Below are 26,773 nucleotides of genomic sequence, written 5' to 3'. Positions count from 1 at the left end.
GCCTCATACATAGAGAAATGCAGCAGAAGCAACTCTGGAAATCATGGAAACTTTTCGTGGAATCTCTCCAATACCCTTTGCAGGTAGGTGTTAGTTTGGTTGCAATCACCTGCATTTAAAAAATAATATATACAAAACTGGTATTTGAACCTCTATTCAAAGTGTAAGATTGATGATCTGCAACAAACTTATTTATATGTATTTGCTGTTTTCCCTCTAATTTTTGGATAAGGAGAAAAAAAACCTCAACTGGTTAAAACTGCTCTGGGAAATAATTGTGTCTGTTAAATGAAATGATGTCATGTGTAATTTATCATACAGAAAAAATTACAAACTGAGGAGGGAGAAGGCACTAACATCACACACCAACAAATCCCATCTTCCTACATGGAATGTAGGAATTAAAAATGTAGTCAAAACCAAAATCAAACCAAACCATAATTCTGCTTGTTTACATGACAAATCCTTGCATCTGCTCATAGCTAAATCAATCCTTTAATGTCTTTGGTGAATTTATCCACTTAACTACAATTCATGTTATCAGGGCAACAGAATTGCCATTGAAAACTACCCATTACCATTTCTGAAATATTTCTACATTATTAGTTGTCCTTCCTTACTACAGATTATAATTTTTTTTTTTTCAATTCCTCTTCATAATTGCCCGTCATCTTCTCATCTTAGCTACTCTATCATCCTTTAGCCCTCCCCCACATTTTTGTGCTTTCTTGCTCCTTGCACAGTGAAGAGCCCCAAAACGTACACTGAATTCCTAATCGGCTTCTGGACAGGCTGAACCTGCAACCCTTGATTTATGAAGCTGTTATTCAGTCTCTTGGGAGCTCTGTTTGAGATGCCGTAGATGGAGGCAGCACAAAGATACCGTGTGTCCTCATGCATGCAAAGCATCTGCTTGTCCCTGAAGCTTCATTCCCACTCAGGGCTTGCAGCCAGTGACAAGCTGAAAACATTTTAGAAGCATGTGCCTTATTCCTGCAGGTAGCAAATTTGAAGAGCTTGAGCCTGTCAGGTTAAATAAAGCTGTCAGCATAGAAGGCCAACAATAAAAGGGCCAAAAAATAGGCCCACCATGTAAAAGACAAGTAGGCCACCCAAAATTTAAAAAAAGGCTGTAACCTACATTTTCTCTTATTGTAGTAACCTAACCTGCTTTCTCAATCAAATCAAATTAATTTAACAGCAGCTTTATAAAACTGCAAAAATTAAATTACAAGGTCAGGGCATTAAACTGACCCTAAGATACCATTTTGGATATTAATCTTTTCTTTTAATGTATTACTTTATAGAACCAGAGAGTAGCGTTTGAACACTTTCAAATATTGTCAGCAGCCGACCTTCTAAAGCATTTTGGCTATTTGCCAGAACACCACTCTTCCCATTAACAAATCATACTGTCCATACATAACCTAGCATTATTTGCAATCTCATTAACATGTTTAAAAATGGTTTAGAAAGAAATTTACATCCCTAGACATGAATTCTTGAACTTTTCTTTAAAGCTAATCCAATTAGATGATAAGATCAGACATGTAAACAAACATACTTTCTGTTTCCAAAGAGAAATAACTATTTTTTCTGTAATTATTTTCTGTAAAATACCCAGCGTACAACAATACATATAGTTTGCTGCCTGAAAACTAAAAAAACCCAACAAAACAACAATTTAAAGTTAGCATATTTTCAGAGAAATCACAGTGTTTTTCTTTTATATTGTATTACCATGGAGTACTTAATTTGTGAGGAAAAAACAAAACATCTGTAAATAAAAATATTTGGAAGCCTTAGCATCTGCACTTTTCTTCCAGGAACATCTAAAGACATAACCTTTTCCCCAAATCACATTATTTTAATTTGGCTCGTAAAGAGGGCAGCACAGGATGAAAAGAAAACGTATCAGAGTTCTGATCCTGAATAAGAAAATGTAGCTTTAAACAATAGTTTTTGAAACTCCTGTTAACAGAACTTTCAGTGTGCCTGAGCTTATGGAATACCAGTGGAAAACAGAAAATCAACTCTGCAAAATGTAAATTTGTACTAGGTGTCATTAAAATTTGCCTACTATAATTACCGTAATCAAAAATGGAAATACATATATTTATGGCCTTTTCACATTCCACATTTGTATTGACTTCCCTGGAGCCTTGACAAATTCAGTCAGCCATTGCAAAAGTAAACTTATAAAGTAAATAATCCAAACAAACATTGCATCCTTAGTACGCGTACATTACTAACAATTTTAATGATAAAAGCTTTCAGAAAACAAAGCACTTCAGCCTACAGATTCAGAAAGAGTCAGAAAACAAAAAGCAAATACTGGTTTCTCCAACATGATGTAAATATCTGAAGAAACGTAATTCTTACACAAATTGTGCATAAAAAGAACATTAGGATTCAGGATCAAAAGGTCAGTAAACCAAACAAACAAAAATCTAATAAAGAGCTAACATTTTCAACTGACATTAAAAATAAACCATCCACTAAAATTAAAATTCAGCCTTTGAAATGGGAATTGAACTCTTTATGCATACTCTGCCCTGCTGACCCTTGCTAAAGGGTGTAAGTCAATATGAAATAGTCACAAATGGAGAGAGGATGATGGATTTTCTGCCAAATAACCCTAAGCAAAAGTAACGCTGTTAGCTGGGGAGCCTGCTTTTTTTTCCTTTGCCAAGTGATGAATTAAGAGAACTTCCTAGCATACATGATGTTTTACTGTTTGCAATTTTTTTAACCCCTGGTTCTTTTCTTCTTATAAATAAAAACAGTACAACCAGTTGGCAACAAGAGAACAAAAGGAACTGCTTCTTCTGTGTTGGGAATTTTAAAACTAGGTAAGATAGCTAACTTGGGAAGGGAAGGGAAAATGAACAGAAGTTGCAGTATCATCAGTTTCTACTCATTAGAACGGTATTTTATTTATCAGGAACTGGGCAGTGCCTCTAGTTTCTGAATGAATGACAGATCCTTCCTATCTATTTTTACATCTGGGTAACTATCCTGAGACTGAGAATAATGGATAGCCCTTAACAGTTGTACACTCCATTTAGTTTATGAATATCACTGCCAGAGGAAAGAGTTGTGTTAATCTCTAATATGTTGCAGAAGAGGTCAGCATACAGGACATTAAAATACCATGTCAGCTTGTAAGTAAATTCCTGATGCATGTTTAAATACTGCCAGCTGCTGTGGCTCTACAAAAGCCCTGTTACTTTAAAGTTCCTGTTACAGCAGTGCTTGTCATCTCCCTGCTTGCTATGGTGAGACAGTTTTTGCCCCCAAGAAAGTTCATAAACTGAAAGAACACATCAGGAAGAATGGGACTATATGTGCAGGCATAGAGGCTGAAATTACTTGCTTAAGGCCAGAAAGCCAGTCAAGGATGGAGCTGGGAATAAGATATATGGCTCCTGTCAGGCACTGCAGTGCCACAGCCATGTGACAGAGCAGGAGGTCTCCATCAGAGACCCTGTGCTGCTGGTGGCAAGTGATGGACTTGGCAGCTTTGTCTCCTTGTCTTTCACTGGACCAGAAAGAGGAGACAGGACAGATTTCCTCATGGCACCAGCTCCTCAGGAGCCAGCCAGCCAGCTCTCATTACCAGCCAGCCAGAAGGAAAACTCACACAGCCCTTCCTGTCTCCCCATCATCATTGCAGCACATCTCCCAGGCATACAATCCCATCCCAAACACTCTCACTGCATCTCCATTCTACTCTGAAAACCCATATGAAGGGAAGAAAACATGGATTTCTCAAATAAGCTACACACATCCAGTTCTCTGTTTGTGACCCAGCCAGCTCAGTGGTAGTGTGACACTTCATTCAGCACACAGCCAACACACATGTGCCCCTTCACAGTTCCTAGTCTGTGAGAAAACCATTTAATTCCTTTTCCAGTGAGGCACAGAACAGCATCTACCCCCCCCCCCCAGAAACAATAAAAACCCCACTGAAAATAACTGTGATAAGGCCATGCTGCCTCTTAATTATTTTCTATCATGTAACCATTAAAATGTCTTTCTTCATACTGAAATCACTAATTAATTCAAAGTTCTCTAAATGTACAAATTAAAATGTCCGGTCTCTCACATGACATCTGGCATGAGAACAGTGGTAACTTCTGGTCACTAGGAGGAAAGGCAATCCAATAAACAGCTTTGCTATCCTGCAGAGTTAACTTCTAGAGTAGAAGATAATGTCACTATTAATTACATAAGCTCTAAAAGAGAGGAAAAGACAGCGTGAGCTGCTATGCTAGGGAACAAGTGTCAGAACGTGCAAAAGAAATGTAAACAAATGACAAGGGTCTTCAGTGCCACAAATTAAAACACAGGCGCTGATGATGTGAGGTTACTGTAATATATTGAAATTGGAATTAAAAACGCAAAATACACAAGAGCTGAATGCATTTCTCTTAATAAAGTGTGAATCAGAGTTTTCAAAATCCTGGAAGATGAAGAAAAATACAAACACACAACGCTTGTATCAACATCTTAAATAAGTTCCTTTTTTTTTTTGGTGCCTTGTGCCAAGTATCAAAACCTATGGAGGGAAGTCTGAGTGACTACAGACTTGATGGTTTTCTAACAGATTTTTAAGAGAATAACTCCAAAAACGAAATAAGTATGAAACATAACCTTTTTCTAACAAAGGGAGGCCATGCCAGATTAAAAGCTTTCTCCAGAGATGAAAATACAACATCTCATCAATGATGAGGAACAAAAGAACCTGCTGCAGCAATACACAGGAGTCTGTTAACCAGGCCAGAAGAACATAACTACATGATTAAAGGGAGAACTGTGGGACAGGAGAGAGGACCAGCCCCAGGGTTCTTATTTACTATTTGTTAAACCATGTCTGCAGAAAGACTGAGGAGCACTGATGGAGTTTATCGGCAACAGCAAAGCTTGACAAGGTATCACATGGGAAAAAGTTTCTGTGGATTTATGAAGAAGAGAAACAGAATAAAAGCTATTTACAGTAAAGAGTTACTGCCATTGGAGAAAAGTGACAAAAATCTGACCCATGATTTGGGAACTTCATACTTGCAAATATCAGGGAGGAGTCTGGGAACCCAGCAGTATTAAATCAATCACAGTCATATATGGAGAATGTGTACTTGCATAGTTAGAGACAGTATTATTAAAAATTATCACTTGACAAAGAGAGGACTAAGCTGTAACACAGCATTACAAAAAACAGATCAAATGAGTCCAAATTGGCCATGGCAAGAGTTAAAAATCCTAGCTGGTTTCAAACTGGAGCTAAGTCAGTTTATGAAGGAAATCACTTGATATGCTTGTCAGATAAAGCACAGAACTCAGCTAAAAGGCTGATGATTTATAATCACATGTTATTTTATTCCTGTAAATTGCCCCTTGTAATTCCAGATATAAACAGCAGATTTGGGAACAAGCATCTACAAATATGCTTTGTAGCAAGGAAAGATGAAGTTAATTTCCAACATGTTTTTTAGATGTATTTTTTTTTTAAAGGAAGAAGGTAAAATCTCACAAGACAGTCCATAATTTAGGAGGCTTTGTCTTCAAAATAGCGCCACCTCTCCTGACTGGGAAAAACATAACTTTTTTATGCCAAGTGTGATATTTGTCAGACATAATTCAATAGTTTATGATCAATACCAACTTTCAGTTTTGAGTTCAGCTTTGCATAATTTATAGGATTTCAAATTAATTCAGCTCTGAAATACAGTGACATATGATACTGAAGTAAATGCTAGAATGCTTCCTTATACACAAAAACGTTCAGGACAGCTCTCTTGTACTCAATCTTTCTTCTGAAAAGCTTTATATTACAATGTATGCTAAGGAGCAGAAGAAAAAATTTATAGAAATCTGCAGTGACAAGGTGGAATCAGAACTTTCTCAAGGACTCTGAATGCATGAAAACGTAAGAAAGTATTTGATTCTCACTTCATATAATAATTAATAAATTATTTCAAGACTGTTTTAAGCACTAAAGCACAAATAGTAATTTAAATCGTTGTCACATGACTTCCAGTTGCAGCAAGCTACAAGCAAGCATGATTTGAATCCAGATTATTTGTGACAAGGCAGTAAGTAAACTCAGCTTCCAGGAACTCTGATTTCATGCCCGTGAGAAAAAACACATCGCACTACATCTCATCTCTGAAGACTTTCCTCCTTACTGGTAAGAAAAATTGCTAAGATTTTAAAAGCATGAAGAAGGAGACGATGTTTTTGTTCCCACTTTAAACAAGTGAAAACAATGGAATTTACTTTTATCTCAGCAGCTGTGAAGAAAGTAATAAAAAGGGCAGCCTGGATATGAATGGCACCACCACTCACAAGTGAACAGCACATATTCATGGATCTTCTAGCAGTAATGGTACCTTATTTTGCAGTTTGTGGTACCACTGAGACTTGTATTATTAGACCGTGACTTTAAGAGCCTCACAGCAATACCAGCTAACACAATATCACCTTCCCTCCCCCCAGCCCACTGTCACAGTTGTGCCCAGCACAGCTGCTTGAGCAGCTGCACTATGAATGGGGTCAGAGAAAATACTGTGAAGTTCTGAACATCCTTCTTGTTTGTAATACACACAGAGCAGAGTAGGCAAGCAACACCTACACTGATAATGCTCTCAACCACCCTGTACTGTGAAACCTTAGCCTTGCTTTAACACTTTAACAAGAACAGCCACATTGTTCAGAGAGCAGCATCCTGGAATGCAATCACACTAAATTTTGGGGGTTTTTGTGAAAGTAAGAGTGAAGAAGTCAGAGATTAAATAATGCAAACTAGAAAGATGCTGGCCAGATTATTAAAAATTAAAGCTTTCTGGAGGGTCACTGCATGGAATCCCCTTCTAATGATATCAAGCAAAAAATATTAAAAATAAATCCTTAAACTTGACATTTAAATGTAATAATATCACATTACTAGTGGCGCCAAAGGAAGTTTAGCTGAAGTATTTGGGCTTTATTTCCTTTTTTGGAAAAAGAGTACACAGAAAATGGATTGAAGTCTCTTATGACATTAAAAAAATATCTACTGAAGATTATTCACTTAGTGTATTAAACACATACAATTTTTATAAGGTGCTTTATAAACTTGTTAAACAATGTCTGGTTTGAGAGTATGTAAAATGGATAGCCTTTGAAATAAAACTTTGTATGTACTGAAGAGACACAACAGCTAGTATCATTAGCTTACTCTAACCAACAGAGTACCAACACAATAAAAAGAGTCAATTACTTGGCTTATAAAAATTTACTGAGTCTACAAATTCTTTCCAATTACATCAAGTGTACCAACTGAAGAAAGAAACAGAAAGTGGACTTTTCTTAAGTCAGCAGCAGTTTGCAAAAATTCCCCTCTTGTCACCTGATAAAACACATCAGGACAAAGCTGCCCAGCACAGCATGATCTCTGCATCGAATGTGACATGCTTATCAGGAGTAGCAAAGAAAGCAATCGACAACCATAAAGTCCAAACCTGAAAAACAAACTTGGGAAAAACTTTGCTTTAGGATTCCAAGGATCTACTCATGCTTTACTTGTCTTCTGATTTACAATAACCCCTCTCTTCAGCTGAACACAAAGGGATTAAAGAGATGGATAGGGTAATCTGTTGATTTGTATAATGCAATAATTTCCTGACAACTCAGGAAAAGCCATAAAACCCACAGTTCTTCAGAGAGCCACAAAACCTACAGTTCCAGAGACATGGCAGCTGTGATGATGGGCACATTCATTGTGCCTCAGCGTGGGTGCTCCCCATGCAGGAGCTGCCTGCAGCCATCCTCAGTGGGCCACTCTTGCTCACAGCAGGGCCAGGGGCAATAGTTTCCCAGAAGGGAAACACTAAGAGGCTGAGAGGACAAAAAAGTGCAAACCAGCCAGTGGCAGCTGCAGCATCGCACTTAAAGTTCAGTAGCAAAACTCATACCAAAAAGGCTGAGTTACTGATACATAGCAACAAGGCTCACGAAAGAGAGAAAGGAAAAGATGAGTTAAAAGGCTTAAGCTATCTAAAACCTAATAAAGGCCTGTGATTCACTTGGATATCTGAAACTGAAGCAGGGAATGTCTTCAGTTAGTGAGTGTTCACAACAGGACTCAATGGTTAAACTTCATTTATATTTTCTTTAAAGCAGACTGTCTACCTGTCTACATCACTGTTACATGACACTACTCAAAAGGCACAGCACGATGCCATTTCAGCTGAAAAGCAAGCAGAGAAAAAGGCAATGCAGGGTAGAGAGAAAAAGTAGGGTTTAAAAATAAATTTTAAAAGAACACTTTGAGAGGGTTTCTGGTTTCTTTTTTTTTTTTTTTTTTTTTTTTTGCCTTGGCTGTGGCACGTGGTCACACAAGTAATTGGATCTACATAACAGATTGGTTTCTCACTGCTGGTTGTCCCAGCTCACCCTCTCCTGCACCAGCTCTGGTGTTTTTGTGACTCTGGGCTGAACTGCTTCTGTGTTAAGTCAGCAGAAAACTAAGCCAATATAAAAGGCAATAGGTTTCTGCTGGGATGTCATGCAAAAACAGTTGAGCACAGGCTGAGAAAGGAGACAGGCTTAGCTGCTCTGGCAATGCAGGCTCAGTCTGGTCAGTTAGTGCATCCACAGTAGCTTTACTGGCACTTGAAAGCTCCAAATGAGGCTTTAACACTACAGATATTTATTTCAGGAAAAACACCATCTTATGTGGCATTATCTCATCTGCCCCCTGTCACACAAAGCTGTTTGCCCAGACACTGTCTGCTGAGGGGGAAGGAAAGGGCTGTTTTTTGTCGTAGTTGTTTTCGATCAAGACCAAGCCGCCAGTAGCTTGTCATGTGGCTCTGTGAACAGGTGTGCTGGTGAAACAGAGGGGTTGCAAAGGACTGGAAACACACAACTGGAGGAAGAAGGGCGCTTAAACCAGGACAGAGAGTTAAAAAGTCTCTGTTTGTAGAACTGTGTTGTAAATTTGAGCCATGCTATTCTCCTCAGTACTGTCCACACACTTAACAGGAAATTCTAATCTAAAATAAATACAGTGTAAGTGGAAAAAAAAAAAAGAAAAAAAAAAGAAATAAACACTAAATATGTAAGAAAATAAATACATGAATTATGTATTTTTTTGTATCATCACCCCATCTCACAGAGTGTAAGCTAATGTATGTACGTTATGATATTTATTCTACCATTCAGGAAAGTAATTTAATTGCAGAATATGTCACAGATTTCTTATGTTCCTGCTTTGGATGCAGCTGAGAGTAATCTCATAGCCTGTGGTCCCTCAAATGTCTCTCCCAGCCACATGGTTCTGCAAGATACCTTACTCTGTTCCTAGCACCTTTTGGATTCTTTCCTGAGCTTATGCAACTAGCCGACAGGGCAGAGCGGTACTGCAATCGCTCATACAAGATTTAATGAGTGTCAGATCTAATACACGAGAACATTCCCAAAAAGAAAACATGGAACGGTGAAAACTTCTACTTTTAGCAGGAGTGAATAAACTTACTCAGCTACTTCCCTAATTGCAGCATAGCTGTCCTGCACCCTGGTCTGAATTAGGTACAGGATCAGCTTTTCCCTTGGAATTCCAATGGCCATAGAAGGCTCAGGCAAACTCCAGTGGGCAGAAATGCAGTAGAGTTTATTTCCACCTGCTTTGCCATGCAGATTCACAAGGCACTGGGCCCTCCATCTGTATGGATGTCACCTCAGTGTGGACTGGTGAGCACTTTGTAGCTGTCATTTTAGACTTCAGTTGTGTAGGGTAGGACAGGAGAGTATTTAATAAACCAGTGGGTGCTGTATGTAGTCTCTGCCCATGTGCCCTGACTAGCTACCAGAAAAAATGTAATTTTTTAAACCATAAAGCTTATGACAATTACAACCATTAGAACAAATATTTATACTTGTGACTACCTGCAAAGTTTATTTAAGTAGGCCACTCTAAGAACTATTGCTTTTAATAATCTAACAAAGGACTACAAATCATGATGAAGTTCCTGGCTCTGCAGAGCAAAGGCAGTCTTATTCTGAAGCCAGTTTCATGGGGATTTGTGTTCTGTGGAATAGAATCTGAACAAGAGCCTTTAGCTGGCAAGGCACAAAGGTTTTCCTATATTGAAGCTATGCTGCTTTGTCTCCCAACAGAGAAACTGGAGCCAAAGACAAACAAAGCAGAAAAGAGCGTTAAAGACAAACAGGTGGAAAAGACTGAAAAAAGCACAAGAAATACAAGAATATGCTCTCTGTGCCTGAGGGACACACTCAATGGAAGGAAATCCAAATCTAAGGCAATACATTTTGGACTCTGAAACCTGGATCAAGACTCAAGACTGTCGCCAACATACTTTCATTCAATTGATACACAACTGACTCCTCACTTGAAAAGATTGCACACTGCAGAAACAAAGTCACTTCACATGGCTTATGAAAAATGTTAGCTACCCTAAATTATTTTGCTCTTCATTCCACAAAGCCATGTAATAACAAACATGGCCCAATGAAATAGGAATTCAACTATCATTAAATAAATGCATTCAGAATGCAAAATGTTCTTCTTTGAATGGATTCTTGATTAATAGAGGCAAATAAACAGACCTTTAAACTGTACAACACTGTAAAAAACAATCCTTTCCTCTATGTAGGTATGACATAAGCATACACATGCATGTTTCTCTACTAGTGTAAGGATTCTAGCATAAGAAACCTCATGTTTCACACTGCTGCATCTTTTCAAGAGCACTGCTTCACAGGTACTCAAACTTGTTCCACAGGTACTCAAACTTCAGCCTTAGGATTAATGTAATCCAACCTGGGTGTTCAGGACACAGAAGAGAATGGCGGTAGCAGTGCAAAGGCATCACCACTTCAGTGAAGGGGGCTGCAATGCCCCTTTTATTTAATTAATTCTAAGGTTTAAACTCTCACAACCATTTTTATAAAAGCTAGTTCATTGTTCAGCTACAAGTTTATTTTGCCTGCAACTGCCAAGCTCTGTGTGTCTATTGTTGCTTGTAAGGCTGAATTCCTAATATAAAGAGTCAGCCCACTCAAATGCTTTCATGGGAACATAAGGGCCTCACGGTGAGGTTTGACAATGCAGCTGGACCAACCAAATGGCTCACAGCCACCAAAATGAGGCAGTATTAATCTTTTTTCTACCACCTTGTCTCTGCTAGTCCTCTGCACTGGCTCAGGGACATCTAACATCTGATCATCTGATTTGGCTGAGTTTACTGTACTGGTAGAGAAATAATTCATCAGGAAAAAAGAATGGTTTCTGTTGGTTTATCAAGTGAGGCCAGATGAATGCTAACAGAATGAAGCAACAGGACACCTCTTTCAATGTCTGGTCATTTGACTGGTTCAGCCACCCTGAGGAGTGAACAGGTTACTTGTGAGTCAAACATGGTGACAGGACCACAGTGACAGGACTTGAGAAAAAAGGCAGGGTAAGAGAAGAAGTGATTTTGGCTTATTACACATTCACATTAAGATTATTTTCTATTGATATTAATAATGAAGTAGTGTTCTTACCTTTAACTGCTAATTTTTCCATTCATTTGCATCATTACCAATTTACTAACATCATAATACAATAAACTGAATATTTACTTACCTACAAATCCTTTCTCTCCAACTAATTTAAGAGCAATTTTATCTGCCAAAACAGAAGAATTTCCATGTGCAATGTTAGCAAAAGGTCCAGCGTGAACAAATACTGGTGTTCCCTGGATGATAAAAAAAAATATGTGTAAGTAACTCAAGGTATAGATGTCATGGTTTAACCCCAGCCAGTAACCAAGCCCCACACAGCTGATTACTCACTCATCTATCAGTGGGATGGGGGAGCAAAACAGAAGGGTTAAAGTCAGAATACTCATGGCTTGAGGTAAGGTCAATATAATAGGAAAAGAAAAGACTGCACACACAGGACCAAAGCAAAACAAGGAATTCATTCCTGCTTCCCATGGGCAGGCAGGTGTTCAGCCCAGGAAAGCAGGGCTCCATCATGTGTAATTGTTACTCGGGAAGACAAATGCCATCACTCCAAATGTCCCCCCCTTCCTCCTTCTTCTCACAGCTTTGCATTCTCAGCATGATGCCATATGGCTGGGAATACCCTGTGGGCCAGCTGGGGTCAGCTGTGTCCCCTCCCAACATCTTCTCTACCCCTGCTTGCTGGTGGGGTGAGAGACAGAAAAGGCCTTGACTCTGTGCAAGCCCTGCTCAGCAATTACAAAAACATTCCTGTGTTACTAACACTGTATCCAGCACAAATCCAAAACACAGCCCTGTACTAGCTGATGTGAAGATAATTAACCCTATCCCAGGCCAAACCAGCACATTATGTAAGAAAATAATTTTTCAGACTTATCAAAGTCACATATAAATCAAAGCACATATAGGAAGGAAGCGCTATTAGACAATTTAGAGGAACATCTCAGGTGCTTGAGACCTCATTTGCCTGCTTCATTCCTAGAAAGTAATAAACTGTAGTGCAAACTTAGACAACTTCCTAACCCCACCTTATACTAGTTCATGTTTCATATTTCCACAGCTCTAATACTGTGATGTGCTACTCTGGCACACGTCCTGTAACAAGCACTAACTGCAGCACTGCAGATACACAAGAAGGAGCCCAGCTCTAGCCCTTCTCCAGCCCTGTGTGCTCCTGTTTTCCTTACTGGCTGCAGCAGCCGTTCCTGCACTGGCACAGGAGCCAGCAGAAGCTATGAGGGACCAGAGTCAAGGGTTAAGGAGCTGGAGAGGGAGATGGCAAGGGACGTGCTGGGGTGCAGTGGGGATACTGATACAATGGAAAACACATTCACTGCTGCTGGAAGCCCAGGTGCAGAGCTGAATTCTCCTACAATTTACATGAATTCACCATACACTTGTATTTACACAGGGAAAATTGACTCTGGAGACAAACCAATCTAAACCAGAGAAAGGAGAGGCAAGAAGTAAGCAAATTAGCTACGTATAGGGAATTTGTGAGGTACGAAACAGTTCTCAGCTTCCCACTTATTTTTTTGGCAGGGACCCAAAGGAAAGGAGAAATTAGAAAATAAGCATCCTCAGAAAAGATTAGGATTGAGTTTACATTAACTGCTATTTCTTCTCTAAAACAGAATACATAATCAGACAGAAGAATGTCACTTCAACTGTCCTATACAAAACACTTAGATAAACAAATGCCCACTGTTGTGTTTATACATCTTAAAGTGCCCAGCTGGTTGAAGAAAAGGTAGGCAGACAATTTCACATTATTTCCATTGATGCTCTTCTCACATTCTGTACTAGGAGATACTGCCAGCCCTCAAAATTTCAGGCAACCTACCAGGCAACCTCCTTCAAGTTTTGACCAGAAACACCAGTTAATGAGGACAGTGTTCTGTGGATTAGCTGCAGGGCACATCTAATAGTCCCCCGGACCACGGCTTAGAAACTATTAACCATAAAATACAAGTTGCTTCTTCCTCTTCCCTTCCCCCAGCCACCAATGTCTAAGGAAATAACCTGCATAGGAAAATCTCTATCTCATTACTGTAATCTAAGTGGTGTTTTACATAAGATATGAACATTTTAGTAATGATGACTAGAAATCATATACAAAAATGATTTATCAACAAAAAGCATCTCTTCTTACTGCTTCCTTTAGAAGTAATAGCATATAATTAATTGTTTTGCTCAGAGAACAGACAACACACATGGACGGGGGCTATTCTCCAGCAACAACACAATTAAGCTACAACTCAGATAACTCTGCCTCATACATGTTAGAGTAGAAACAGGAGCCAAAAAAGAGGAATGAAGGATAAATCATGCCCTGTAACAAGAGAAGTGATTTAGATCATTATAATCATAACATAGTGGTTACCTAGGGTTAGCTTTTCCCTTCTTTTCTATCTGCTAATGGACACATACTGCAAAATCAACTGTGATTTTACACAGGTACACAAAAATTTAACAGGAACTACACGTACCTTCAAAACTTCTTACTTGAGCATCAGACTAATAGGTGCTATGCAAAATATGTTATCCTTACCCCAAAGAGCTTGTAACATACAAAATCAAATGCAAACAACTTTCACCAAACTAAGCTGAAGATTTTTTCTACTTTAATCAAGAATTTGGCATTCAAATAGGTAGGACCACAAATTTTCAGCTACCAGACTCAGATCCATAATGTTTATTCCAATCTGTCTTTGATCACTCAGTAAGACTAATTTTACTCTTCCAACCCCTAACTTCTTGTGGCAAGCAATCACGGGGCTGGTCTTACTAGAGCCCAGAGCACACAGTGGGCAGATGTGACGCATGGACCCACAGCCACTGCCAGTGACTGGGCAGCCCAGCACACACAGCAGCAGCTATGCAAAGAGAGGTGCCAGAAGGTCTCCTCATACATTCCCTGCGCTACTGTGCTTCCAAGAGTTTGTCCACACAACATGGATAGGAAGGGAACATAGACTGCAGGATCCAAAATCCAGAATATTGGAAGTCAAGAGGCTCCCATGACTAATTTGAAATCCAAACATACTTCTATATCACTGGCACAGACAGATGCTCCCCTGGAGCTCTGAAATCCACCAGAAGGAAAGGAAGAACAATTGGAATGTTTTTTTACAAGACCAATCCTGGAAGAAAAGTATAGTGTAGGTACTGAAGAGAGTGAACTCCAGCAGGACCTTGGGAGCCTCAGGCACACCTTGGAACAGGGACAACAATGTCTTCTCAGGCCAGCTTTAGTGACTGTGCCAGTCCATCTGTCCCACTTATTTTTGCTACACTCTTAACAAACTATATGGAGAATCAAACAGTGGCACAGGGATGCATTCTGCTGACTATTTTCAGTACAAAAAATATTATTATCCAAGTTTCAGTAAAAGAAAATAAACCCAGAATGTCAATAAATATCTGAAGCTATCTGGCTGCTAGAAGGATGTTTATAATACTTATTACCATTCTTCTCTCATCTTTACTATGAGTGGCACTTCAAAAGTAACACAACAAACCACCCTGGAGCAGCCAGCCTGCAACTACAAAGGATTGTCCCATAGAGCAGCTGCTCTGTTACGCATGGTATAAATAAATGCTAAACATTAAGGGATCAGTCGACAAGAGAACAAATCTGTCATGAGAAACATAGATAAACACTATGAAATCATTATGTACATTCCAAACAAAGTAATCTCAAGTCTACAGCACTGGATATAAGTCAGCTCCACTGAAATCTGTGGTTATTGTAGATGGAGTGCCCTGTGTCTCCCATATTCAGAGTTTTACTGTCATTCCTACATATAAAACACTGTCAATCACTAACACATTCAGGCAGAATTTCTGGTGTCAGTGTAGCAGGACTGTGAAGGAAAGCAATCCACCAAGAAACCTCTTTAAAAACCAGCAGATTAAAACACACATCAATTCACATATGAAAAAAAACCACTGACATAAGTTGCCAGTTCAGTTCCACACAGGACTGACATTTGATCATTTTTGATTTACGACATTCTAAGCCTCTTCTCCAGTGCATGCAGACATCCATATGAAGTTGGTGCAAATCTACCAAGCATGTTGATCTTCTCCCTTTTCACAGGCCCTTAAAAGCAATTCCTCAGACTTCCATGGCTTAACACAATTCCCATCTACAGGCTTGTGGCCAGATCATGGAGGAGTGCAGCTGCACTGGCTACTATCTCTGCAATGGCTCCTTCCAGTCACTGCTACCCACAGTCATTATGACTTACAAATTATGCCAAATCAACTATCAGTCATCCAGAACTCCTGCTCTCCCTCATCTGGCAGTCTTTTTGCCATTCCCCAAAGTGATCTGGAAGTCCTCCTTTGGTGAACAGTTTCGTCCCTAATTTCCAGACAGATCCATGTCCCATTCTGAGCTGTGTTTGTGTTCTCTGTAATCATATTATTATGTATTTTCACCACCTATTTGCTGTAGGATTATTTATAATTTTTCTGTTGTCAAATCATGGTGCTTTTGCTAAAGGTCCTTATACTTTTATGAAGAATTTGCTCTCCCCAAAGGGATTAGGATTATGTTGCCCAATTACTACTGTTAACCTCTTTGGAAACTTAAGATTTAAGATGCTAACTTTTGGATACTACTTATTAGGTTTATTTCAAGTGTAATGTAGGCTTCAGTTATCCTCATTTCTGATTTGCAATTCACACATTCATCAGAAAGATGGCATTATCTACAGCAGAAGAAATACTATTACATCTACCACCCCAGGGTATACTAGGATAAGTTTAGCTTAAAATCTACCATGCTAGAGAGCTCTAAACTCACAAGTGGATCACTAGAGTACATTCACGTGTGCAGGGCACAACATTCTCCTTGTTCCCCTCCTTTTTCCTTTTTAAACTGAAGCTATTAAAAGTAGCACCTCTTACAGTTATTCAGATGAAGAATTAAGAATAATGAAGAGAGCTCAAGAGCAGCAACAGCACAGGTAGTAGTAGAGCAGGCCATTGCATCCCCAGGAAGGCGAAGCGTGTCCAGGGGTGCCTTGGGCACAACATGGCCAGCCGGGCAAGGGAGGGGATTGTCCTGCTCTGCTCTGCTCTGCACTGGGACAGGCTCACCTCCAGTGCTGGGGGCAGTTTTGGGTGTCACAGTGGAAAAAAAAGACATTGAGCCATTAGAGAGTGTCCAAAGGAGGGCAATAAGATAGTGAAAGGCCTTGAGGGGCAGCCATCTGAGGAGTGGCTGAAGTCACTTGGTCTGTTCAGCCTGGAGGAGACTGAGGACAGACCTCACTGCAGTTACAACTTCCTTGCGAAGAGAAGAGAAGGGACAGACACTGATCTCTCCTCTGTGGTGACCAGTGACAGGGCCTGAAGCTGAGCAAGGGGAGGTTTATGTTGAACACTAGGAAAAGGTTCCTCACTCAGAGGGTGGCTGGGCACTGGAACAGGGAACACTTCCCCAGGGAAGTGGTCACAGCACCAGCCTGACAGAGGCCAAGAAGTGTTTGTCTCGGGCTCATGGTGTGGTTCTTGGGGTTGTTGTTGTGCTGGGCCAGGAGCTGGGCTTGGTGATCCTTGGGGTTCACTTCTAACTCAGCAGGTTCTGTGATTCAACATGAGAGCAATCACACAGCCCAAAAGGACATCAGCCAAAGCACAGCACTATCTTGGAAAATATTTAGATAAACTGGGGATCTCCATTACTGGGATAGGTGACTCATATTAGCCTGCAAGCCAGCAAGTATACAAAGGGTGACAAAAATTCATCTTTAAGACTCAAAGCGGAGGAGTGGAGCATGAAGCAGACTTCTGAGCTGCTTTGGTTTGCTGTTTAAAAATAACTTTGTGAGAAAAATTTAGGGGGAAAATAAATCTTTGGGTAATGTGGTTAGGGTCCTGTTAACAAGCAGTAGTGTTTGATGAAAGTTGGCAGATGTTTCAGCCATAGCATAGATTAGACTAGAAAAGAATACCACAAAAAGGCAGGAATTTTATTGCATAGAAATGTGAATATAAAGAAATGCAGGGAAACAAATAAATGCATGCAAACCCCAGAACCAAATGCCTATCGATCAAAAGAATCTCTTCTGACATTTATAATTGTCTTTCAGAACACTGCAACAAAACCACAGTATTTTCGAACAGATATGCAAAGTGCAAATAGAGTGACTAAACAGAATCAAAGCTACCTTATCACTGGTGCTTAACACACACAATGTTACCCAAGTGGTGATTATAATATTGAGCTCTGGCCATGACATTCCTAATGCTATGTGACCTCCAGTTTCTGCTAATGGATGTTATATTAAAATTATCACACATACACACACTCATTCTTCATACAGCCACATGAAAGAACAGGTTTTCTTTGTAGGGGAAAAGAATTAAGATGGCTATAATAAAATAACATAAAATTCTGGTTTTCTAATATTAAATTTCTGATTTAATTCTAATATTTTCTAATATCAAATTCTGTTTTTCTAATATTCCCCAAGACTAGGAACTTGTCCCCGTCCAAACATAAAAGGAACAAGGTAATAATCACTTCAACATGCTGTAGAAAGTGAAACATTTTTATCAACTGGTGATTGCACTGGTATCTTTTTGCACTCTTCAACTTTTCATTATATCAAGAATCATAGTGAAATATTCCAGCTATGTAATTTTCATGGTCAAATGAAAAAAGGATATACACTGATTTTTCTCCAAGTGCATTTGTTTTCAAAGATGCTTCATTATGTTCTCATTTTTCTTTCTCCTTCTCCCATGAATGTTGCTTATCAGTTTCCCATCAAAATATCAATACCAGACTGCCCAGGCACAAAGTTAGCTTGCCCTAATTCTACGTTCTTTAAGCTTTTGGAAGAAAGCTCACTAGGGTAGGTGTACATTCCTCTCATAGCCCATCAAAGCTTCATTTAGTCCATGAAGCCACTATGGCAAGACAGGGTGGCTGGGAAACTTCCTTTGAAAATGCATAAACAGATGAAAGGACCCTCCTATGATTTTGAGTGGCACAAACTGTAATACAGATTAGAATGGCCACAGCAAAGCACCTTTTTTCCACACAAAATGCTGGGCTGTGGGAATCATGAGAACATCCACATAAAAGAAATACACAAAAAGGACACTTCCCTGTAAGAACAAAGTGGAAAATCGTAGTAAATCTGTGACTTAGAAGATGAACCTGCCTCCCATTGTGCTCAGAAGCAGCTCAACAATGCACTGCAGCTTATTTGCAACACTAGGTAAAATTGTGACTATAGCCAGATTTCAAAAAGAAAAAAACCACCAAAATATATAAATGTAAATAGAGTTGAATAGTTAACACAAAGAAATGAACGTTTGCTAGAATGCCTTTATGGATCAGACCCTGGCTTGAACTCTGAAAGTCAAGCACAGTTGCTGAAGAGAATCATGATCAGCACAGTATGGAATTTGAAAGTTGGAGAAGGGCAGGCATCATAAGCCATACTTACCTCTAATGTCTGCATTAGTGTGGGCTTAATTGCATCTTTCATCAGAACTGCCAAAGCACCAGTTACTCCCTAAAAGACAAGAGTCCACATTTTAAGGAAGTCAATTCTAAGGTGCAGCATTTCCAAGTTACACTTACAGTTAAAAAACCCTTACAGTTCAAAGCAGTGTCGCAGTGATGCATAAAGAATTTATTTGAATATTACCTAAAGACTTCTAAAATTCTGTATTTACAGTGTGTCAAAAACAAGAGTGGTTTTATTCCAAATACACTTAAAAGGCAACAGGTAACTTCTTTGTCCTATTTCATAGAAAGATCAGAAACAGAATTAAGTGATCAGCATGAGGATGTTCAAGGTAACAAAAGATAAAGTGCCAAAGGCCACTGAGACCTGAGAAAGCAAGAAGGCAACAGCTTGCTAAAACTGCCAAAAGAAATGACAGATGTGTCTCTTTTATGATAGAATCAGGAGCATAAAACAATAGCTAGCAACAACCAGAAAGGGTATTTTTCAAGACTTGTACAAATACATACATAACAGATACAGGATGAAAGCAGCCAAAGAATTTACCGGGGCAGATAACAAATGTATCACAAGATTAAAAGTTAGAGGTGCCTTACTATGATGATGAGATCACAAAAGGAGCTGAGCAAACTGCTGTATTTTGGTTGTAAAAAACCTTACTCCTCCCTAAAAATTCTGTTGAAGTATAAATGTCATACTGACTGACCTTAAAATAAATAAAAGTCATAACAACCCTTTACACCAAATTTCAACACCCATTCTAGAAAACAAAAAAAAAAGGGTACAAAGTGTGCACATCACTATCAGATTATATGAAGAGTGCTATCTAGAAACCACCAGCATATTTTCAAATTTATTATTGAATTACTTTGATTTTGAGATGATGGTTTTCATTTTGAAAGAACTAGATCATGGTTCAAAAAAACCACAGTAGAGTTATAAAGAGTGGCTCATAGACTTGCCAGAGAATGCAAATAAAAAGAATATATTTTTGTATTGAAAAGAAACATGAAAACCAAACAAAAATCCTAGCTGCTGTAAAGTGTTTAAAATGAAGATTGAAAAACATGGGTACAATATCTAAGTTGCCTATAAAGAATTGAACAATAATATTCAAATAAAGAAAAGCAATAAAAATAGTGCCTTTATAATTCCCAACACAGCTTTTGTCAACTAACCCTAAATTTGAGCAATCAAAGTCTGCATGAAAATTTTGATGGCAACAGATACAACATAAAAGTATGTAATGATTAAGTGCAGTATTTTATAAAGTACAATCTTCCCCTTTCTGAGCATCATGTCTGAGCACAGACTTCAGAGGAAAATGATGCAGAATATTTGGCCTTAGATAAAACTGAACTGAAACCAAAATAGTAAAACTGGCTTCTACTGATGCATACCAAGTGTTTCCTTGGAGGACTGTGAAGGAGAGAGAGAAGGAAAAGATTTCTCTTTGCACTCTGCATCTCCCACTATTTACAAAACCCAATGGATGTATAAAGATATGAGAAACTGATAGCAAAACAGCATAGTTTTTCATCTTCTGAATTAGACTGCTGTTTCTGTTAATTTTAGAAGCTAGGATTCAAATACAAGGAAACTTAACCACTCCAGCTGTTTCAAAATGGGTGAAACTCCACCACCTCCATAGAAACAGCCTGGTGCTCTGTTGTTAATCTACCCAAATACTCTCATTTGTAGAGGAAAAAAAAGTGCAAAACTTTACATCTGGTCTTTCAAGTGGTCAGCAGCAGGAACAACTACATGAGCAGCCACAGAGGAGCCCTACTGGAAAGAAGACTTGGAGGAAGAAGAAGTGAAAAATAAAATCAGGACACTTTTCCCCTGCTCCTTCTAGATAATAATGGCTTAAGTCCTGTCTCTTTTGTTTTCTGACGTCTTCACCAAACTGATAAAAACAGTGAAGTAAAAAAACACTTCCTCTGCATTTTAACTTTTTGGGAGATATTACTTATGCATTACTTGGGAAATAGTAGACACACCTTCTGGACACAAGAACTCATTTTATCTGAAGCTGAAAGCAAAGGAAAAAATACACAAATACTCCAATAGACATCTCTTGTGCCTGCCATGGTTCTTAACCAGGTTTGGTGCCAACAGCAGTCCTTAAAAGCTAAACAAACAATAGGATTTTCATACCTGACACGACTGTGAGAATGAAGCTTTAATTTCTTTGTATACTCACCAAGATACTCCTCCAAGTATCTAATATACAATTCCTACAGCTCACTCCAAGTCCTGGATCTGATTCACAAAGCTATTTAAAGAATCAGATTCCTATTTCCAATTGAGAAAAGGTAGATAAGCTTCTTATAAAAGAATTAGGGGCCTTGACACTTACACACCAATTAAGCTTGTGAGAGCCCAAAGCTCATTAGATTTCACTGTCAGAGGAAAGAAGCAGGGCTCTGAATCAATTGTATACAGATGTTCACCTTTCCTGGGTTCCTTCCTGGACCTGATCACAGATATTCCTGAAAATAATGCTCCTTCCATCTATCCAGCAGCTGTCAGGGCAGGTATGTGCCCCAGGACAGCACAGATCACAGAGCATAAAATAAATTATACACATGACACAGGAAAGGCAAACTTCGATGAAAATCCAAAATACTTCCAAAGCAACTTCCAGTGGAGCAGTCTCTGAAGTCTATCAAGACTGGAAATGAAAGCCAACACCAGATGACAAGGAAAGTGATTGAAAGTAACTACTATGAAATGAATAAAGGCTACACAGAATGAAGGGCAGAGAAAAACCCTTTCCTTTATAAGAAAAATAATGAAGTACTTGCAACTTCCCTTCAGTTGAAACTATAGTCTCTAACAAAATAATAATACTTTCTGCAATTTCAGTCCTGTGAAAAAACTAAACCTTAAACCATAACCTGAGAAGAACTACAACTCCTTTTGTTTGAAGTGAACACTGTACACAATATTTCTGGTGAACCAGAGAACAAAATCTCACCAGCTGACATGTACATAAGCAAATATGAAGCTTTTTTTTTCCTTTTTGTCCCAGAATTACTGAAAGCTAACAGTATGGCACAGCAAATAAGCTGAGAAGAATTCTTATTTTAAAAAAATAGTGACATATTTATTCAATATTTTTCATATCTGCTGAAATACTGATCTAGGGCATATATACCGATTAAGCTTCACATTAAAATATGGTATGTGTCCATCAGAATTCTACCTCACTGAAAAAGCCAAAAAGCAATTAAGTCTTCAAAATACTGTACAATGAGCACCACATTTTGGCAAAGAGTTCAACATATTCCATTACAGAGGACAGACATTTAATCCATTACTCTTGTGGAAAGAGTCTTCTCAATTCATGACATATTCAATTTATCTTTTTTCTGTTATTCCTAGCCTGTCTCTGCACATGGTTTATATCTGCCAATGTGTATTTTAGGATTTACTATTTTATTATGATAATTATATTGCATATAAAGTCAAAATTAAGAGCAATTGTATTTTTGTGAAGTATTTTGTGCGTACATCTGGAAACAAATCACAGAGAAAGGTATAGTGCTTTTGGTTCACACAGATTTCAAAGAACTGAAGACTACTGTCAAATATTTAAACTTGTGAAAAATTCAATCTGTTTAGGATATAAACATGAACACCAAAATTTTTTTTCAAAGATAGATAGAACTGGCCCATTATTCAGGTTATGTGGTATTTCTCATGATAAAGGTGCCTTTAAGTTTCTTAGTACTATATGCAATTGCAGTTCTTTGGGCTAAAATGTTCCATGTCAATGGACTATGATAGATTCAAGCTTTTGAACTTGATTTTGTTTTACAAAAATAGAAGTCAAAATTATTGAACCTGGACTGAGAGCATTCTAATATCTTGTACGGTGTTCTTCTTTTGTTCAGCTGTCTTGAGATCTTGCCTTACTGAACTACAGAGCTTTACCTCTTCACTGACCCTGACTGAAAGCAGGATGGAAATTTAGGAGCAGAATGGCTTCACATCAAACCTCTTGATGTGTGTGAAAATTTTGTCAAGACATAACCCTTGGATTATATCAACACAGGCAGTACAAGCTGCAGGGGAAGAGGGGAAGAGCAGAGACTACATTTAAAGTCTAGAAATGGTAGGTTTAGTTGCAAGCTGCTCAAACAGACTGAGCACCTGTGGGAAGAAACCAGCAAAGGAGACAAAATGCTCCATGAAAGAACAGAAATTTATCTTCTTCATACATACGAGTTATGACTTGTTATGATCTTTGAGTATACCTCTCCTGCTGTTGTTTCCAGAGGGTTCAACTTTATACAGTAACTTTCACCAGTGCAGTATGGTTATTCATAAGTTCTCTTCCCTTGTACAAAGTAAGCATTATTTAATTTGATACAGAAATCATAGAGACCCCACTGCTAATTTCTTTTGACATTTTTTAAATCCACAGCACCTGACTTCTTCAGCAACATTAGTAGGTCTTCAGAAATGAACAATTGCTCCTGTTCTTCAAAAGAGAAACCTGCACACACAAGAATCAAGCTCAAAAATATTCACCAATTTCAGATGCTTAACCTGGGACAACAGAAGATCATTTCTCCTGGTTCAAAGTTCTTGATGGAATTTCACTCTTTCCATAAATTTCAGTTGTTAAGCTCCCTAGTATTAAACCAGACTGAGGAATGAGGAACTCCTTATGTACTGTAAGGATCAGTTTGTGTGGACAAAGCACCTCATGAATGTTTTACTAAGAACACAGAAATAGAGCTCTCCAAAGAGATGCTTTACATCGTTAACCATTAAATCACATTCCTCTTATGCCCATGGTTCTCGTACTTGTTTTTAACATGCTGCAAAACAAAAGAGGTAGGAGTTCCTGAACTTCCCAATCATGACATGCACCCAAGTCTTTCCTGTGCATGGTATGAAGAACCTCCAGAGGGAAAAGAATGCAGCAGCATAGCTGCAGATGCTCTTAACACGTCCTTTAGACTGTGATGATTTCTGGGCAGTTTTTGGTTTTTTTTTTTTTAATAATACAAAACACTGCTCTAAAGAACAACTAGAAACACATGTTCAGAACAAGCAAAACTATCAGATTATTGAGACACTAAGCATAAGAATTTTATTTTAAAAAATGCCAAAGAAAACTGAATTAGTAACAGACATTTTGCTGAGCACTACTTTCATTTTAGGGACACAGTGGAAAAGTTCTAAAATTCTTTTGCCCCAGTGGAAAAGCCATTTCTGTCATTCATCAAGCTAATTAGCATTAAGTGGTTAGCAGGTCAAATATTTTGCTGTACTAATAAATAAAAGTACATTCATATAAAAGTAGTGTCAAAATTAAAATCACATACTACAAATGCAGTTTTAATTCTAACACTAAATAATTTTAAAGTATTTGCATATGCCTTATAATGTAACTTATTCCCCATTCCCCCCCACTTGGCCAAGACAAAGTTATACAATTGAAAAGCAAAAGCAAAACTTTAACAGCTAGAATATTACATGCAGTTCTTCACGTCTTCTGCTTAATTGGGAATAGATGATTTACTTTGAATTTTATTGATGACTGTAGTTAGAAATTTTTAACCTTATCTTAATTTCATTCTTAAATCCTCCAGATATCATGTTTTCATTTCTTTATTAAACTGGAATCCACTAAGGCTGTGAAGGTGCTCCTGATTTGCAGATATGCTATCTTTGCTGACAGGGCAGGATACGCATTGCTTTACTCATTTATTACACAGTAAGTTTGAGCAGATGTTCACAAAAGAGGGAGAAAGAGGAGAAAACATACAGAGCCTGTGTGACACAGGCAGCCATCACCAATGGGCTGGCATTAGACTGCTCCTGGAATGCAGCTGATTACAAGCATCAGCTGGCAGCTTCTGGCTGCACCAGAACCTGCCATACACAACCACGTGTGAGCTTCCAACCACTGTTCAACGACTCACGGCCCAGATACAAGGGACAGAATGTGATTTAAAGAAAAAACACATTGATTTTTTTCAGAAGCTGAAGTAGGGAATGAGGAAACAGCCACTAGTGAAGGTAAAAAAGAAAAAAAATCTAATGACAGATGAACCTGTCCCAAGCACTATCAGTAACCTTTGAATTAAGAACAGCTTGTTCCCATTCTGATTCAGTGGTACAGGCATTCATGTGGTAACCATCACTGCAACATCTGAGCAGACTCTAAAAGCACAGTAGCAAACATTACCAGCTCTCTCAAATAAGAGCCCGCACTTCGACTCCCTCCAGCACTGAATTTGTTTGCCTTAAGAATTGCAGAAAATGATCCAAGTAGGTTATGGAGACCAGAGGCTTTTTGAACCAGATGTTACCAGAGTTGAAGAAATGAGTTCAACATCTTGTTCTCATTCTCAAGCAGGTTTTGGCCCAGAAGATGATCTTTCTTTGATATCTGACTGTGCTGTTCAAAGCAAAATCTTTGGCGTGTACCTGCCTTTTTAATGCTTCAAGAGGCAAAACAAACATGTTTGAGGTTATTCACAGGTCTCTACGGCACTGAACATACCAAATCTTCTGCTGTTACTGGTTCTCCTTTCTTGTCATTAGCCACCACCATTCTCCCCAGTCTTTCTTTCATATCTTGAAGGCTGGTGGTAAGCGCCAAAATGGCCATAATCTCACTTGCAACAGCAATATCAAACTGAGCCTGTAAAGCAGAAACGAGAATCATGAACCAAATCAAAGTCAGCTGAAATACTCACAGGGGATCATCAGGAATAAACTCAGGAAAGATAAATTTCACACTGGAATTCAAACAAGGTCTAAGTAGTAACTTAAAGCTTTTGAGATTACTCAAGACTAGAGTAACTTGTACGTACAGACTGGGCAATGAGCTGTGCGAAGGAAGAGATGCAGAAAGGGACCTGGGGGTCCTGGCCAGTGGCAAGTTGAACATGAGTCAGCAGTGCCCTGGCAGCCAGGAGGGCCAACCCTGTCCTGGGGGCATCAGGCACAGCAGGGCCAGCCAGGCAAGGGAGGGGATTGTCCCACTCTGCTCTGCACTGGGACAGGCTCACCTCCAATGCTGGGGGCAGTTTTGGTGCCATGATACAAGAAAGACATAAAACTATGGGAAAGCATCCAACGGGCTACAAAAATGGTGACAGACCTTGAGGGGATACCATATGAAGAGCAGCTGAGGTGACTTAGTCTGTTCAGCCTGGAGAAGAGGAGACTGAGGGGAGACCTCACTGCAATCTACAGTTTCCTCATGAGGGGAAAAGGAGGGGCAGACTATTAGAAAAAGGTTCTTCACCCAGAGGGTGGCTGTGCACAAAGTCCCAGGGAAGTGATCATAGAATCAAGCCTGACAGAGTTCAAGAAGCATTTAGACAATGCTCTCAGACATAAGGTGTGACTCTTGGGGATGGTCCTACAAAGGGCCAAGTCTGACTTTGATGTATCCCTTTCAACTCAAGATTTTGTACGATTCTGTGAACTTCAAACACTTTATATTCCCTGATTAATATTCTCCATTAGACCACATTTATTTGAGGACCAGTGTTACAGACTGTTTAGCCCCTTGGCTCACATTATCCTTAGAGAAGCTCCCTGAAGGATCAAGAATTTTCTTTCTGTGGCAGAAACAGGAAATCACCAGATGTTTTTTGAGCTTTACTGGCCTGAGCAAAGGAACACTGCATTGTAAAGGGTTTTTAATTTTTTTTTCTGTAATGATCTCCAACAGCTTTTTATTCTGGTTTCAAAAACATTCTTGTTACATTTGATCATTCTTTTTC

The 26,773-nt window shown here is 38.9% G+C and overlaps 1 protein-coding gene across 5 annotated transcripts in view; it reads right to left on the bottom strand.

Annotated features, from left to right (window-relative positions):
• MTHFD1L (methylenetetrahydrofolate dehydrogenase (NADP+ dependent) 1 like) overlaps positions 1–26,773 on the bottom strand; it is a 145,270-nt gene that overhangs the window by 74,411 nt on the left and 44,086 nt on the right. For 4 of the 5 annotated variants that reach the window (XM_072926936.1, XM_032747316.3, XM_072926938.1 and 1 more), the window contains 3 exons: positions 25,540–25,680; positions 18,987–19,055; positions 11,633–11,744 (listed from right to left, as the gene is read on the bottom strand). In XM_072926936.1, coding sequence (XP_072783037.1) covers positions 11,633–11,744; positions 18,987–19,055; positions 25,540–25,680 — 322 coding nt within the window. The remainder of the gene's footprint in view (positions 1–11,632; positions 11,745–18,986; positions 19,056–25,539; positions 25,681–26,773) is intronic. The other variant, XM_072926937.1, reaches the window with a different exon arrangement.

Source organism: Taeniopygia guttata, chromosome 3, assembly GCF_048771995.1.
Source record: "Taeniopygia guttata chromosome 3, bTaeGut7.mat, whole genome shotgun sequence".
Lineage (NCBI taxonomy): Eukaryota > Metazoa > Chordata > Aves > Passeriformes > Estrildidae > Taeniopygia > Taeniopygia guttata.
The sequence above is the reverse complement of the archived record's forward strand: the minus strand, read 5'-3'. Positions and strand labels throughout refer to the sequence as shown.